The 15,000-nt window shown below is 43.0% G+C and overlaps 1 protein-coding gene across 10 annotated transcripts in view; it reads left to right on the top strand.

Annotated features, from left to right (window-relative positions):
* LOC147028286 (protein LMBR1L-like) overlaps positions 1–15,000 on the top strand; it is a 205,856-nt gene that overhangs the window by 128,765 nt on the left and 62,091 nt on the right. For 9 of the 10 annotated variants that reach the window (XM_085878559.1, XM_085878554.1, XM_085878555.1 and 6 more), the window contains 3 exons: positions 2,532–2,609; positions 3,089–3,162; positions 5,661–5,751. In XM_085878559.1, the coding sequence (XP_085734685.1) occupies positions 2,532–2,609; positions 3,089–3,162; positions 5,661–5,751 (243 nt within the window). Of the gene's footprint in view, positions 1–2,531; positions 2,610–3,088; positions 3,163–5,660; positions 5,752–12,824; positions 13,427–15,000 lie in introns of those variants that run through there. The other variant, XM_085878562.1, reaches the window with a different exon arrangement.

Here is a 15,000-nt window from a genome sequence, read left to right as displayed (position 1 = left end):
ACATACGATATATACTCGTCAGTTTTATGAGAAGCCTGTCGGCCTTCTGTTTTTTATGATCATTGTTTGTTCCTGAGGGCACAAGTCTTCCTTGCTGAAAAGAGCAAGATCTTGAACAAAATGGAAAACTGCTTTCATTGTTTTGAGATTTGAAGTGTTGCCATGTAATGATGAAGCATTTGATAGCCATTGAGATTTATTTATTTATTTATTTATTTTATTAATTTATCGGATCGTATTAAAGAGCACAAAAGAAAATCTTCAATGTACAAGACAATTACGTGTGCTATGCAGTGATATATATATATATACATATATATATATATATATATATATATATATATATATATATATACACATATATATACATATATATACATATATATATATATATATATATATATATATATATATATATATATATATATATATATATATATATATATATATATATATATATATATAGTTGCGGGCCGGGGTCCGGTAGTGAGAACAACCACGAGGTGGGGGAAGTTACCTCGTCTCCCACCAGACTCCCACAATTGTAGGCCGTCGCTCACGGATAACTCCGTGACGCGGTGGGTCGCTGAACCGACCGAGGATGCCAATACCTCCACCGCATAGCGTAGGGTCTTTTTGTCAATCAATTTACCTTATCAACCACACGGTTTCGACGACCGGGGAACCACGCCCTCAGTACGCCTTTCTCGAACCGGATCACTCTTCCAACTTCCAACTACCTTTCCGGTTCGGATGCAGCCAAGCAGAACTACCAAGAACGTACCGGCTAGAATGAAAAGATTATAATGAAAAGATAATTATCGGGGATAAAGACCCGGCTAAACTCAGATCGAACCATGCTGGTCCAATGACGGAAAAGACAAAAACGAACTGGGAACATTTACAAAATAATTTATTTACAATCAACTTACAAAAGAAGGACACAGAGCAGACTTAAGCGGGAATAAAACAGGCAAGATTTGCAATGATCAAATAAAAACGCATGCAATTCTACTTCAAGACAGTGCCACACACTCAGACGCACATTCAGACTAAATAAACCCAGATAAATGGCAAGGATTTTTGTCGCCAGGGAGGGAGTGAGCTGAGGTCGCAGTTCTTTTGGTACCTGAGTTTCGGGAAAAGGGGTGCTCCGTGGTGCGGCACATGACAATGGTCGCGCAGCTCGGCCCACAGCGCCACATGTGAGTTCGTGTGTGCGCGGAGGAGCCCGGGTGGAGAGCGCGGAGCCCAAGGTATGAACAGGGCTTGAAAGTGAAAGAGCAGGTGGAATTCCCGACGCTTGATGTCGTAGGGTAGACCAGTCACAAACAGTGTGCGAACCTTTCATGGCTCCGCGATGTGGGATCCAAGGCACCCAGGATCATTGGGTATCTTCCACGATGAGGCTGTCTTTGGGTCTCTCACTCTCTCACTCTCACCGAACTCTCCGACTCGCCCACACCCTCTCAAGACGACTCACTTTCCAGCTCACCCTCTGAACGAACGACCCCTGAAAAAGAACAACCAACAGAATGAGAATGGTGTCGTAATTTATAGATCCCCAAGGTCGAGGCGGGGCCTTGACGAAGCAGACCTCACTGTACGCCCTGGTTGGCCAGGGCTTCCATGGGGTCCGCCATTTCTGAGCGGGGTTTCGGCCATGCGGGAAGCCCGCCCACTCCACGCGTGTCTGGATTCGCCAGAAAGGTACTGCACAAACATTTTGCCTCGGAAAGCGAGAGGAAGGTACTGTGGTTCAAAATAAAAGGGGAGAAATGATTTATAAACCGAACTAAAAGCTATCGCAACATACCCCAGTGTCTTCCCACTAGACACAAGGTAGGGATCTATCTACACATATACTTAATGGAATAACTAACTTCGGGACAACTGTATGTTTGTATACATACGGTTCCTAGAACCGTAACAATATATTGATAAATATATAAACAAAAAGCACGGTCCGTGAGGCGGTGAAGCCGTCCGTCAGTCTGTGAAGACTATTTGCCTTTTAATAATGTCCCGTTTGAATGTGAATGCTCCAAGACCCTAAAGTCCCAAAAGATGCAAAAGACCCTGAAGACCCAATAGTCCCAAAACACCCAGAAGTCTAAAAAGACCCCTAAGACCCTCTAGACCCAAACACCATTTTGACCCCTTACACCTTTCAGACAGATTAGACAGCTTAGACCCTTGACCATTTAGACCACTTGGACCTTCTTGTTTCACAAATAAATATATCAGCATTATTACAAATAAATTTGTAGAAAATAAATGTTTGTATTATGATTGGTATAAATCATGACATCAATTTCTGCAACGACGTGGAGAGGCGAGCGTAGCGAGCCGAACCACGCGAGTATTACAATAAGATAGCAATGGCTAGATTCTGCAGATGAATGAATAAGGATCACGTTTCACAAAACTATTAAAATCGGGAAGTCAAAAGATGTATACCAGGTCTCAAAAGTTTTAAGTTTTGTGGGGTGATTGTGGAAAGTTGATGACGTTGCGCATTTGCTGTGCAGGGCATTTTGGTGCTGCAAGTGTGTGTGCACATTCTGCATTTGATGGTTGACGATGCTGCCATGCCCAAAGGCAGCAAGGTGGGTGAAGGTCTGACTTATCCGAAGAGACAACATACAGAGGCCAGATTTTATTTTGTCTGTGCCACATGGGTTTTAATAAACCGAAAGATTTAACATTATCTTTCTCTGTTGAGTGTCCTAATATAATGTGCCTTGTGTTTATGGCTCAGAATCTTTTCAAAAATGGGGGGAAAAAATAATTAGGACTCCCTTGAGCTTATTAATAAGCTGGAACACCAGGATTTTCACTTTACTGGAAAATTTTCACACGTACAACTTTTTCTCAATTTAAGCCGTCTGGCTTTTTTGATCTTCCGTGTCTCATTTGTAGAGTTCTGCTGACTAAATTGATTTGAGATGTATTTGACATGTTTGGTTGAAAACTCTCATTGATCCCGATCCTTCCTTAACCCAGCACAGTTGGTAAAGTGTTTTCTTTTTGTTTTTCCCCCAATCTGTCTTCTATTCCCCAACATTCCTGCTTTACTATTGCACAGGACCTTGGATTCGGGAAGGTGTCACTCTCTGCATTTGGACTTTATGGAGCTGCCTTGGAGGTTATCTTGATCTTGTATCCTCTATACACCTTGGAAGATCAAGCTGTTGAATGGAATGTTCATGTATTCCATAGTTAAAGGTCACAAAAACATCATACGTGTTTCGATCTTTCTTAGGTAGCAATTTTTTCTTCTTTTTTTTTTAACCCAAAGTAAAATCCCAAAGTACTTGTGTACTGTACATCAAAATGAAGGAAGATATCGCATTTCTAAACATATTGGGAAGTTTATTCATTCGATAAGAAAGGATTTTAAAATACCATCTCCCAAATTTGTGTACATGAGCAAGTATGTATCATAAAGAACTACAGTCTTGCTGGTGAAGGCTAGTGTCGATATTCCTTGGTCAACAGGTAGAACAATAGATGAAATCAACAGGGCAGTGATTAAGGAATGCTAACTGCCAAGGGAACAAGCAAAAGCTGATGTGTAGTGCATTAACTCTTCAGAGCAAGGGAAAAAAAACAACCTTTTGCTCTATCATTTACAACCTTTTAGTTCAAATGAGTTCATCTATCCGATAAGAGAGATGTTTGTCTGTGTGTTGTCATTTTTTGTCAGAGATGGCCAAACGGATCTTCTTCAAACTTTCAGAGGTTCATCAGTGTCAGATAGTGTTTGAGGCAAAAAAGTTGGGTTTTTTGGGGGATAATTTTTTTAAGCGATGAAGCTGCTTTAAAGGGGCTGTCACACCTTGACGATTTAGCCAGCGTATGCCGATTTTATGAAAAAAATTGTCTAAAACGCTGGCACACGTCGAATACGTTATGGGTAAGTTGTGTATACGTTAAGAGCACGCTGAAAAACACTGCCATAGGTCGTAGTACGCTGGCTTTAATCGTTGTACTTTGTGGTTGTCCGCAAATTTTAGCATGCTTGAAAGTTTACGACGTATGCCGGCGTATGGCTCACACATTCCGCATACGCTGGGAATAAGTTGTAGGCACGTTATGCGATCGTTGACACACGTCGAGGCACGTTATGCGATCGTTGGCACACGTCGACACACGTTACTTGTAAGTTACTCATAAGTCGAAACACGTCGAGGTAATGATTAGCATACCCGAAACTTATTTATAACCTATGAGTAACGTGTTGTAGGCATGTTACACGATCGTTGCACACACATCGAGGCACGTTATGCGATCGTTGGCACACGTCGACACACGTTACTTGTAAGTTATTCATAAGTCGAAACACGTCGAGGTAATGTTTAGCGTACCCAAAACTTATTTCTAACCTATGAGTAACGTGCTTTGAACCTATGTGTAATGTACCTCCAACGCATATTGACGTATGTATACGTATTTGATTGACGTCTTCCGGACGACCACATAACTTACTGAACGTGTTTCAAATTTACAGCTACCATATAATGGCGTATTGGCAGCGTTTAAAAAAAATAAAAAAACAACACCACCAACTTCCGATATTTCGTCACATCCGATTGCCTCTTCAGTTTGCTCGTCTTATTCTTAGTTCCTCCTCTGAATATTTTCTGTTTGAGGATATTGTCACGTCGACGTCGAAACTTAAAAGCAAATGTCCCAATATATTTTAAAATTCGTGATAGACTTAAAAAAAAAAAAACAACAACTTCAGATATTTTGTCACGTGCCTTCACGGAGCCAAGAAGAAAAAAAGAAAATGTGCCTTGACGGAGAAAATAAGTTCTGGGTATGCTAAACATTACCTCGACGTGTTTCGACTTATGAGTAACTTACAAAGAACTTGTGTCTGTGTGTCAACGATCGCATATCGTGCCTACAACTTATTCCCAGCATAGCAGAACGTGTGAGCCATACGGTGAGTACGTCGTAAAATTTTCAGCATGCTTGAAATTTCACGACGTACAAGGCGTATTACGACGTATGGCAGTGTTTTTCAACGTGCTCTTAACTTTTACACAACTTACCCATAACGTATTCGACGTGTGCCAGCGTTTTAGACAAATTTTTCAGAGGTCGGCATACGCTGGCAAAATCGTCAAGGTGTGACTGCGATGTTAACTTGCTTTTGAATCTTTTAGCTCTTTTGAATCTTTGAATCCTATCATTGCTTTTGAATCTTTCAGCTCTGAAAAGGCATCTTATCTGTGTTTATATACATGAGTAATTTGTCCAGGTGTAGGAAATTAATCCTTCAGAATTGCACAACCATAATGAGATAATTTCTGCTTCTGATTCTTTGTTGTGTTAACAATGGTAATGTAGCAGAGGAAGTATTATTTGCATAATATTTGGAGATGAAACGAGGCTTGGAAGATTTGCTATACGTACATCATCGTATTGAGTGCATGAGGAGTGAGGACACAGTGCTTTGAAAGTTCCCGACACTGGTTGAGCACATTATTAATGATCCCTTTTGTAATAGTTTTGTCTTTTTTTTTGTCACTTTGTTGTAATTTCATTCAAAGTAATTAATCTGAAAACTCATTTTTCTGCAATTAGACCTGTTTCTGACCACCGCTGCTTACTGGGTTGTCCTGTTCTTAACGAGGCTTTGCTTGCAGCTACCTTATGTTGTCCTCTCTTGTGGGATTCTACAGCCTTCCTCGATTTGACTCCCTGAGGCCCAGGAGGCAGAATACTCCAATGACGAAGGTATTGGACCTTGGCAGGTTTGTCATCCTGTGAGGTACAAGGGTCTGTCTTCCATTCATGACTTTACCAGAAATAATCACATTGATAAAATGAGGCATTATCGACATATTAAGCAGATGAGTGTGGGGATGAAATGGAAGGAGGATATATAAGCTCATCACTGAAATTTTCAGTGGGAGGGTTTTCACGAGGGAATGACATGAAGGGGGGGTCCCCTTCCTTTAAAGAGTGGTGGGCAGCAGTCCACCATTAAAAAAAAATGCAATTTGTAAGCTTTCTGAGGAACTCCTGATGTATTTTTAAGGCATACGCCACACATCCCATGAAGACGGGAGCTTGGCAGTTTGAAAGTTGGAAATATTTTTGTGTTATTTCAAATATTAAGTTTATTCTGATTCTGAATATTTTTTTAATAAACAGAGCTTTATATCTATCTGTACACAGGAAGTGATTGCATTCCCTTGGTCTAAATCACACGATTAATGAAGAATCATCAGAAGTTTGGGTTGTTTACTCTCAACCTAAACATGTCATACGACAGCCACCTTAAAGTTGCGCAGCAGAATGTGGTTTCTTCACTCAACTTTGATCTTGTTCTGCTGGATAGAGGAGAAAAAAAAATCGAGCCACAGTGAAAGTTTCTTTATTTAACAAATATCGAGCTGAATGCTTGATATGCTCCGGGATTAAGATGTAAGTTGCCTAAAACTATACTGTCTGTGCAGAATGAAGAATAAGTCTCACTGGTGGACTAGTGTCGATCTGCATTGGTTGGACAGATAGGACAATGGATGAAATTAGTGATTGAGGTATACCAACCATGGTGGGAAGCAAAGGTAAGCTGACTTTTTGTGTCTTAACCCTTCATCAGAGGGAAACCCTTCATCAAAACCCTATTTTGCTCTGATGAAGGGCTGATACCTGAAACATCAGCTTCTCCTTGCTTACCATGGTGGTTCACATACTTCAATCAGCATCCTGTTGTTTTCATCCATTGTTGTACCGTCTTAGAGTGATGTGTGATTCCATAATGTGTAAATTCCCTGATAGTCCATTTTCCGTTATTATGTGTTCCATTGTCAACCTTGTTGATGTGGAAAGTGTATGGTTTTATGATTGTTTTGGACTAACATGGGTCCATTAATAAAATTCAGGTTGGTTGCCGGGGTGGCTACCTTGGGGAACTCCTGTAATTTGCATAAATTCAAGATGGCCGCTACAGGTCAGACGATGGGTCTAAGTTTTTAATCGGTCAACATATAATCCTGTGTAATACCTCTTTTCCATATGATTTTGACATGAGGAATTCAATTTTGGGGTTATTTTTTACGTTCAGGAATAAATAGAGGTTCACATGAAATGTCCATGATTATTTTCTGCTGAAAATTATGCAACACCAATGCAAAAGTGAAGTCATGAATGGTTCACAACAGTATGTTGATAATCAGAAAGCATACACATTGTCATGTCATCATATTGGACATCTTAGGAACAGAGGACATAGAGCCTAGTCGACAACTTACGTATTGTTCATTCCCATTCATTGTACTCGTCCCCGTCCGTATCCTCGTCTCTTTCCAGTTCTGCTTCGACACTCCCTTCTTCCACTTCACTTTCACTGTCCTCCACAGTCTTGTGTGGGTTGAAGCACTTGTCACTGCAACCACAAGTGCAGTATAGCATGCAGGAGATCTTTGCATGGTGACAACTGCAACTTGCAGTACTGCAGGCCTTCTCCTCTGCTTTGCATCCACACCGCACAACATCCATGAGGTCCAAAGGGGCTGGTGGAGCAGCAGAAGTTGCTGGCACTGGGATTCCATCTCTGATGTCCCATCCATATTTTGTAATGTCAAGTTCAGGTGGGGCCTGCTGATTAGCTGATTTTGCAAGTATTGTCTGTAGATGTGAACGCAAAATATGTAGGAAGAGATTGATCTCAGTTGGAGGTAATGCCATGAGCTTGAGGGGCTTGCCAGACTTCCTTGTGTACATATAGTACCTCATCTCGCTCATCGTGGTACCTTCTGGCTGACCATACAGGGCACAGAAGAATGTCCGCCCTGCTTCCATGAGCTGTTCATGGCTTGCGTTCAGCTCGCCAAGTGCGGAGTACAAACCAGGGAAGTTGCCAGCTCTCAGTGTCTTCAGGGCTGACACTTTGCCCTTGCCGTATGGGTATGACATGGTATCTGAGCCAGTGATGTAGTGCATTCCCAAAAGCTGCAGACACTTGGGGCCAAGCTGGTCACAGGTGGTGTTGATATCCCAAATTGCTCCATCCCACCTTTCCATCTGCACTGTGGCCTGGATGTTGCACTGGTAAACCCAGTAAACTATCAACACAAAAACATCAGTGTCATCAGAGAGGATACGTATCACTCTTGCATTACATTCAGTAGCCATGAGCAGGTGTGAGATCATTGTAATGTCTGCTTCATCATAGTTGAACGCACCTGGCTACGGCTCTCCACAGTAACTCCTTCACCAAAGTTATAGGTACTCAAAACCTTGGACAGCTGCAACTTGTTCTGCTTGTTTTTCAGGATGGCGTCTCAACTAGGCAGGGGTGTGTTTATTGTGAGGTCATAGTTGATGGAACCAATGCCAGCACGCCTCACTCGTTCATGGTCCTTTGCAGAAACATCATAATATTTGTCAAGGACCAAGATCTTCTGACCAGCAATGGTAGACAGCCTTGTCTTGATGGACTCAACTAAGACTGACACAGTTCCCCTGAAAGGCCAGACAATATGATAGAGAAGTTGGCTCACGTCAACAATGCTAACATCTGGTTGCAGAGGCTGTTGTGCCTGAACACAGAGTTTGTGTGCCAGTGGTGCTTTGTTGCCTTTCTTTAAGCACCCATATTCATCAATCAGTGAGGGGGGTACTGTGCAGAGCTCAAACTGGAAGATAGGTCCTAGCTCCATTTGTCTTTGCTGTCCAATAGTCAGCAGCCTGAGGAAGATGGTTTCTAGATCAAAGATCGTCTTGTCCCCAATTTTCACTCCTTTCTGTAAGTGCTCCATTGTCTTGATGGGGCATGAGATGGTTGCATGGAATCCACCTGGAAGGGATGCATGGAACTCTGCAACCATTTTCTGACCTATAACCATGGAATCCTCAACATTCACTTCAGCTTCTCGGGGAGCAATTCGACCATTGGCAATGTTGTACAGATGTGGTGACTGATTCTCAAGAGGATGAGACACATTCGACAATTCAAGTAAAATCTGGCGCCTATCATCTGCATCAAGTTCTCTCCTCTTCTTCCCCCCTCCTTGTGATGTGGTCCGATTCTTGTGTCCTTTTCTCTCACTTCGTCTTCATTGTCCTTGTTTGAGGAGTCAGGGTAGATGTGCTCCATTGTATCTGAGATGTAGGCAGTGATAGGAAAGGAATCGATCCACTCTGCTACCATCTCTGGAGAAAGAGTCATAACCTTGAGGCCACCCTTGCCAATTCTAATAGCAGTTTGTTCACCGAACTGATCAGAGCTCACACCATTCCAAATGCCTTCCTGGTGACGACACACAAAAGCACCTGATATGAGCTCTGACTTGGCATCTGGTGGCAGCAGATAGCGCATCTCCAGAAGGTGATGGATGATGTAACGGGCATAGTGATGGTGACCAGCAACAAAGAAGTAGGGAAGCATGCGTTCAAGTGTTAGCTGTTGCAGCAGGAAGTCTGCCTCCCTCTCACTACGCAGAAGTTGATGAACAAGCAGAGTGGGTTTGATGAAGTTATCAACCCAGTGCTTCCCAGTTGGGTGCTGTCTGCATGTCTCAAGGTAGCTGCACAACTCCTGGAATATCTTGGGGCCGGTGGTGAGGAAGGAAATGAGAAGGGCAGTCGAAACCATCCAGAAGGCTCTCATTGATCGAACCCAGGATTTGCCACTCATGATTCCTGCCAGGCCCCCGGATGCTGAACTGATGAGAGTCTCAACACCAGACCCACGCATGAGTTTGCCAATGCAACCACAGAAGGACTGCACAGTGTGCATTATCCCAGGCCTCAGAATCACATTTTTAAAGTGATCAATGTCATGCCACTTGATTTGGCAAGCCACCATGTAGAGCTGGAGATCCACAGAGATGTGGACATAAGTCATTCCCATATCAGTCAATGACTTCTGAAGATACTCCAGTGAAGTCACTACAGTGTCTGGATGAGAAGCTTTGGCATCAATAACAATTGCCAGGAACTCGAACATTGACCTTAAATTTACTTCTAATCACAAAAATAAGGTTAAATATCGATTCCTCGTGCCAAAATTATATGGAAAAGATGTCTCATGTGTAATTTTAAGTTCATTACCTAAAAAGTTATATTTTCAGCCCGGTCGATGACGGCCATCTTGTATTTGTGCAAAAATAACAGATTTCCCCATGGTTGCCATCCGGGAAACCAAGCTTAATTTTGTCTATGCATGCCTGTGAACAAGAAACCACCATAAAACCATACACTTTTGAGGACAACAAGGTTACTTCTCTGGCAAATGGACTATGAAGGGGACCATTGTTTGATTAGAAACATGTCTGTTTTAATAGTAGGAACATATAACTATTGCCTTTTTAGTGTCCTTGGTAGTTTTTTTATGACATTATTTGTAATGTTATCATCTCGCCAAAGGACTATTCATGCTTAATAAAGAAGCAATGAAGAATCGATGTGGAAAACAAACATACAACAATATACTTGGAGGCATTTTTTGGAATCCCATGAACCCCATAACCGACTTCCCCCTTACCCCAAAACGCTTTCCCCGCTCCAGCAACAGACTTTTGATTATACGACGGTTCTGTTCTCCATACCTCTGTTGGATTGATTTCTTATCTTGCTGTTTAAGATCTTCATGATGCTGGAGAATTCAAGTCGAGTCCCACAAGGAGCTGATAGTCTAGGTCCCCCACCTTTTTGGTAGTATGAGGAATAGATATGTGTAACATGAAAGCTAATCTTGAATGTTTTCTAAAATATCGTACACACAAGCCAAGTTACTGAGATGGTTGCCATGGCAACAAAATTCAGACAATCACAGCCGTGATCTAATCGCGTTGAAATAATATCTTGAGGAATAGATATCTGCACTCGAGGCCATCAGCCATGGCTCAGAAAGTGCCTGAAAATCAAGTTTCGTTCCACTCATCGGGGGGGGGGGGGTAGACAAAACCTTGATAATATGATAGTATATATCCAAATACATACGTATCCAAAAGTTCTCTACTCAAATAGCTGCAGTTATTGTGTATTTTCATCTTGAAAATCGATGCATTCCCCACGCTCTCTCATTTGAATTTTCTCCACACGGATGACGTGTGGGCCACGTGATGCCTCGACAGCCAATAGATTGGCTGACATCGTATGTAAATTATGTCAGACTGTCATGTGACCAGCTAAGTTGTCCAAGATGGCAGCTTCCTGCAGGGAGGAAATCACCGGCAGCTGATCGGCGATTTTTGATGAATATGGCATGAGGACGCTTCCCAGTTTATTATTCACCAGGACAATGTAGTGAACGAAGAAGTCAAACGTTTTACATCTGTAAGATGGGATAAATGGAGAGAAAGTGTCAACAAATGGCTTGTCTTAGACGGTCACGAACGACGTTTAGCCGAGAGTGCCGGCACGGGAGGACTAACTTCGATCATGGGCCGATTGTACCCGGAGTGCCCGTGTAAAGATTTCAAGCTACCCCCCCCCCCTTTCAAGTTACCTCCCGGTAATCTGAAATCGAATTCTTTACCCCCGGGGGTAGCTTGAAATCGATTTCATCCTACCCCCTACGATTTCAGATTACCCCCTTCAAAACATTTATTTATGAATGTTTATTTACAAAAAATAGTAATTTAATTGATCTTGAAAACTAATTAGGGAAAAACTATTGGCCATGTGACAGCCTTTAAAGAGTTTGCAATGAATTTTGATTCTATTATGAATGATTTTATTTTAATATTGTTATTAATTGAAATCAGTATTTCTCATATCATAGGGTCATAGAGTTTTTGCCACATTTTTATGAAATCCTTCTTTGATATAGTTGATACAAATAGACATACTGGTTTATCTTTTTAACCAACTCGGACTATATTTACAATTATGGAAACAACACAATAAAATCAATGTATAAGAAAAGCAATGAAAACAGCTTATTTTAATTCACAATTTAGTTGTGGTGGTGGTCGTATGGCAGCTTAGCTGCCGGGGTAGCTATCATTTCTTGAAGCGCGACTGTGTCGCTGATGCAATGCCCCTCTACCAGTACACACATTGGAACTGGTACTCATTTCGCCGACCTCGAAGGATGGAAGGCTGAGTGCGTAGCCTGGTGTTGGCTCAGTGGTTCGGGTGGTGGCTTGGGATCCTAGGGTCCTGAGTAGTGGTTAGGGTGGCGGCTTGGGATCCTCGGGTCCTGAGTAGTGGTTAGGGTGGCGGCTTGGGGTCCTAGGGTCCTGAGTAGTGGTTTGGGTGGCGGCTTGGGATCCTAGGGTCCTGAGTAGCGGTTAGGGTAGCGGCTTGGGGTCCTAGGGTCCTGAGTAGTGGTTCGGGTGGCGGTTTGGGGTCATAGGGTCCTGAGTAGTGGTTCAGGTGGCGGCTTGGGATCCTAGAGTCCTGAGTAGTGGTTTGGGTGGCGGCTTGGGATCCTAGGGTCCTGAGTAGTGGTTAGGGTGGTGGCTTGGGATCCGAGGGTCCTGAGTAGTGGTTAGGGTGGCGGCTTGGGGTCCTGGGGTCCTGAGTAGTGGTTCAGGTGGTGACTTGGGATCCTAGGGTCCTGAGTAGTGGTTAGGGTGGTGACTTGGGATCCTAGGGTCCTGAGTAGTGGTTAGGGTGGCGGCTTGGGATCCTAGGTTCCTGAGTTCAAGCCCCTTCGGCCGCTGCATTAATGCACCGGGAGGTAACTTGAAAGGGGGGTAGCTTGAAATCTTTACACCGGCACTCCGGGTACAATAGGCCCATGATCAAAGTTAGTCCTTCCGTGCCGGCACTCTCGGTTAAACGTCGTTCGTGACCGTCTAAGACGAGCCATTTGTTGACACTTTCTCTCCATTTATCCCATCTTACAGACGTAAAACGTTTGACTTCTTCGTTCACTACATTGTCCTGGTGAATAATACATGGGGGAGCGTCTATTGGCTGCTGAGGCATCACGTGATCCGTGTGGAGAAAATTCAAATGAGAGAGCGTGGCGAATGCATAGTTTTTCAAGATGAAAATACACAATAACTGCAGCTATTTGAGTGGAGAACTTTTGGATACGTATGTATTCGGATATATGCTATCATATTATCAAGGTTTTGTGTACCCCTCCCCCCGATGAGTGGAACGAAATTGCACGATACAGCTTACGGCTGATGGCCTACTCTGAAAGTTAAATGATTAACGGTTTTTGAAATACCGTATTGTGTACACAAAAGTACATGGAGAGGTGATCGGTCATGGAAGGGTGATTAGTCAGCCAGACGGAGCTCATTTTAATGTCACCCATCTCTGGCTTTGGCAATGGGGCGGGGGACAACCCTATCCGACATTATTGGAGGGGTGGGGACAACAAACTGTTGTTTTGTCCGTCATCTCCTAATTTATTTATACTACCTGTATTATGTGTACAAACTCCTATATTAGCCTTAAATACGACAGGGAGAAGGGAAAGGAAGGGGCAGGGAGGGGCGGGGGCGGGGTAAGTGAGGAAAAGAAGAAGAAAAATAAAGAGGGAAGGAATTCTTGTCGTTGTTTACATATCTCGATGACATTGAGGTGTAATTATCCATTCAAATTGTAAAAGTAATAAAGTTTTTCAATGTCTGCCATTGACTTCCTTTTATCTCATGTGTGTGCTGGTTATCATTCTTGGATGTGATCTGTGCTTGGCAATAATGGTTGTATGACCAAGTGGCTTCGATCATTTTTGTGTGTATGTATATTGTTACAGTTGTGGGAGTAGATGGAGGAATTTCATAGGAAAGTTAGGAATGTATAGAGTTGCTTGGTCCGTGGATGTGTAGGAGACATTTCGATGTAAATTAAGGGCGGAAACTGTGAGCTTAAGTGTTACTTTGTCACCACACGGGGAGCGGGGGGAGGGGAGTGCTGTGTTAATTAGATAGGGACTAAGGCCGATTTCCCCCAGTATGTAAATGCCCCCATGACCTTTTCCTACGATTTTGCATTTACAAGCCAGCAATAAAATTACGTTCTTATAAGAACAGCAACAACAACAACAATAATAAGAATGCTGCACGTCCAAACAGGTGAGAGGCCCCGACTTCCTGGCTTCATACCAGCAAGTCACACCTCCAAAGCTTATGATTGGTCAGTGTGACATAAAATGGGGGGACATGATGGGAGAATGGGGAGGACACTTGTCGAAGAGCAGAGTTGTGAGAGGACAGAGTTTGTGGAGGACACGATCGAATAAGAGGATCTTGTTTTTGCTCTCCTCTCAGCACGACGAAATGGCTGCGTGATTCTTGTGTTCGTGCTGGTGAATTTGCAGCATGCTGGGCAAGACGCTAGCCAGTCCTGTTCGGCTGAGTCGCGAAGTTGTACGATGATGAGAAAGAGAGGAAGAGGAGTCTCAGCGAACTCGTCGTTATCCCGTTGTGTGTTCAAGGAGGAAGGTGGGCGATCGTTGTGAGCATTCGAGATCATTAGAGAGTAAAAGAGAGGATCATTCGATATATTCGTTCATGAGAAGAAGCTGCATGGCGGTTGGTGAGCCCTGGCATTGAATTCCGCCTCACAAATTACCTCATTTCCTTGACTGCAGAGAGTGGCTTGGTGCCATTTTGGCCACATTTTCCCATGCAAGACGCCGGAATTCGATTGCAGAGTTCATAAAAGACCATCTCTGGACAAAGCTAAGTGCCAGAATAAAGGGAGGATTTTTATTTTATTTATTCTGTCCCCTTGTTTGCATTAAAGTCAGTGTGTAGAGGTGCCTCGACTTAAGGCTTTAATTTACCTCACGTTTTATTATAACACTTTGAATTATTACTATTGTAAATATTTGATTGATTTTCATTAAACCCCGTGTTTGTTTTAAGTTGATTGTGTTGTCTATTTGTTGTGGGCTCAAGATAAACCCCTTGTGCTGTACTCCTGTCGTGTACGTGCATTTGCCGCCATTCCCCTCCCATGTGCACCATAATCTCTGAGGATCACGTGTTCGCCTCGAAGGAAAACCACTCGGTGATCCGGCCTGGTCAGTGTTAACCGCCCGTCCATGACAATTGGGTCGGG

The sequence above is a fragment of the Eptatretus burgeri genome, chromosome 4 (genome assembly GCF_056783735.1).
Source record: "Eptatretus burgeri isolate ZD-2024b chromosome 4, Ebu_testis_v1, whole genome shotgun sequence".
Classification (NCBI taxonomy): domain Eukaryota; kingdom Metazoa; phylum Chordata; class Myxini; order Myxiniformes; family Myxinidae; genus Eptatretus; species Eptatretus burgeri.
This window is presented reverse-complemented; position numbering and strand designations above follow the sequence as displayed.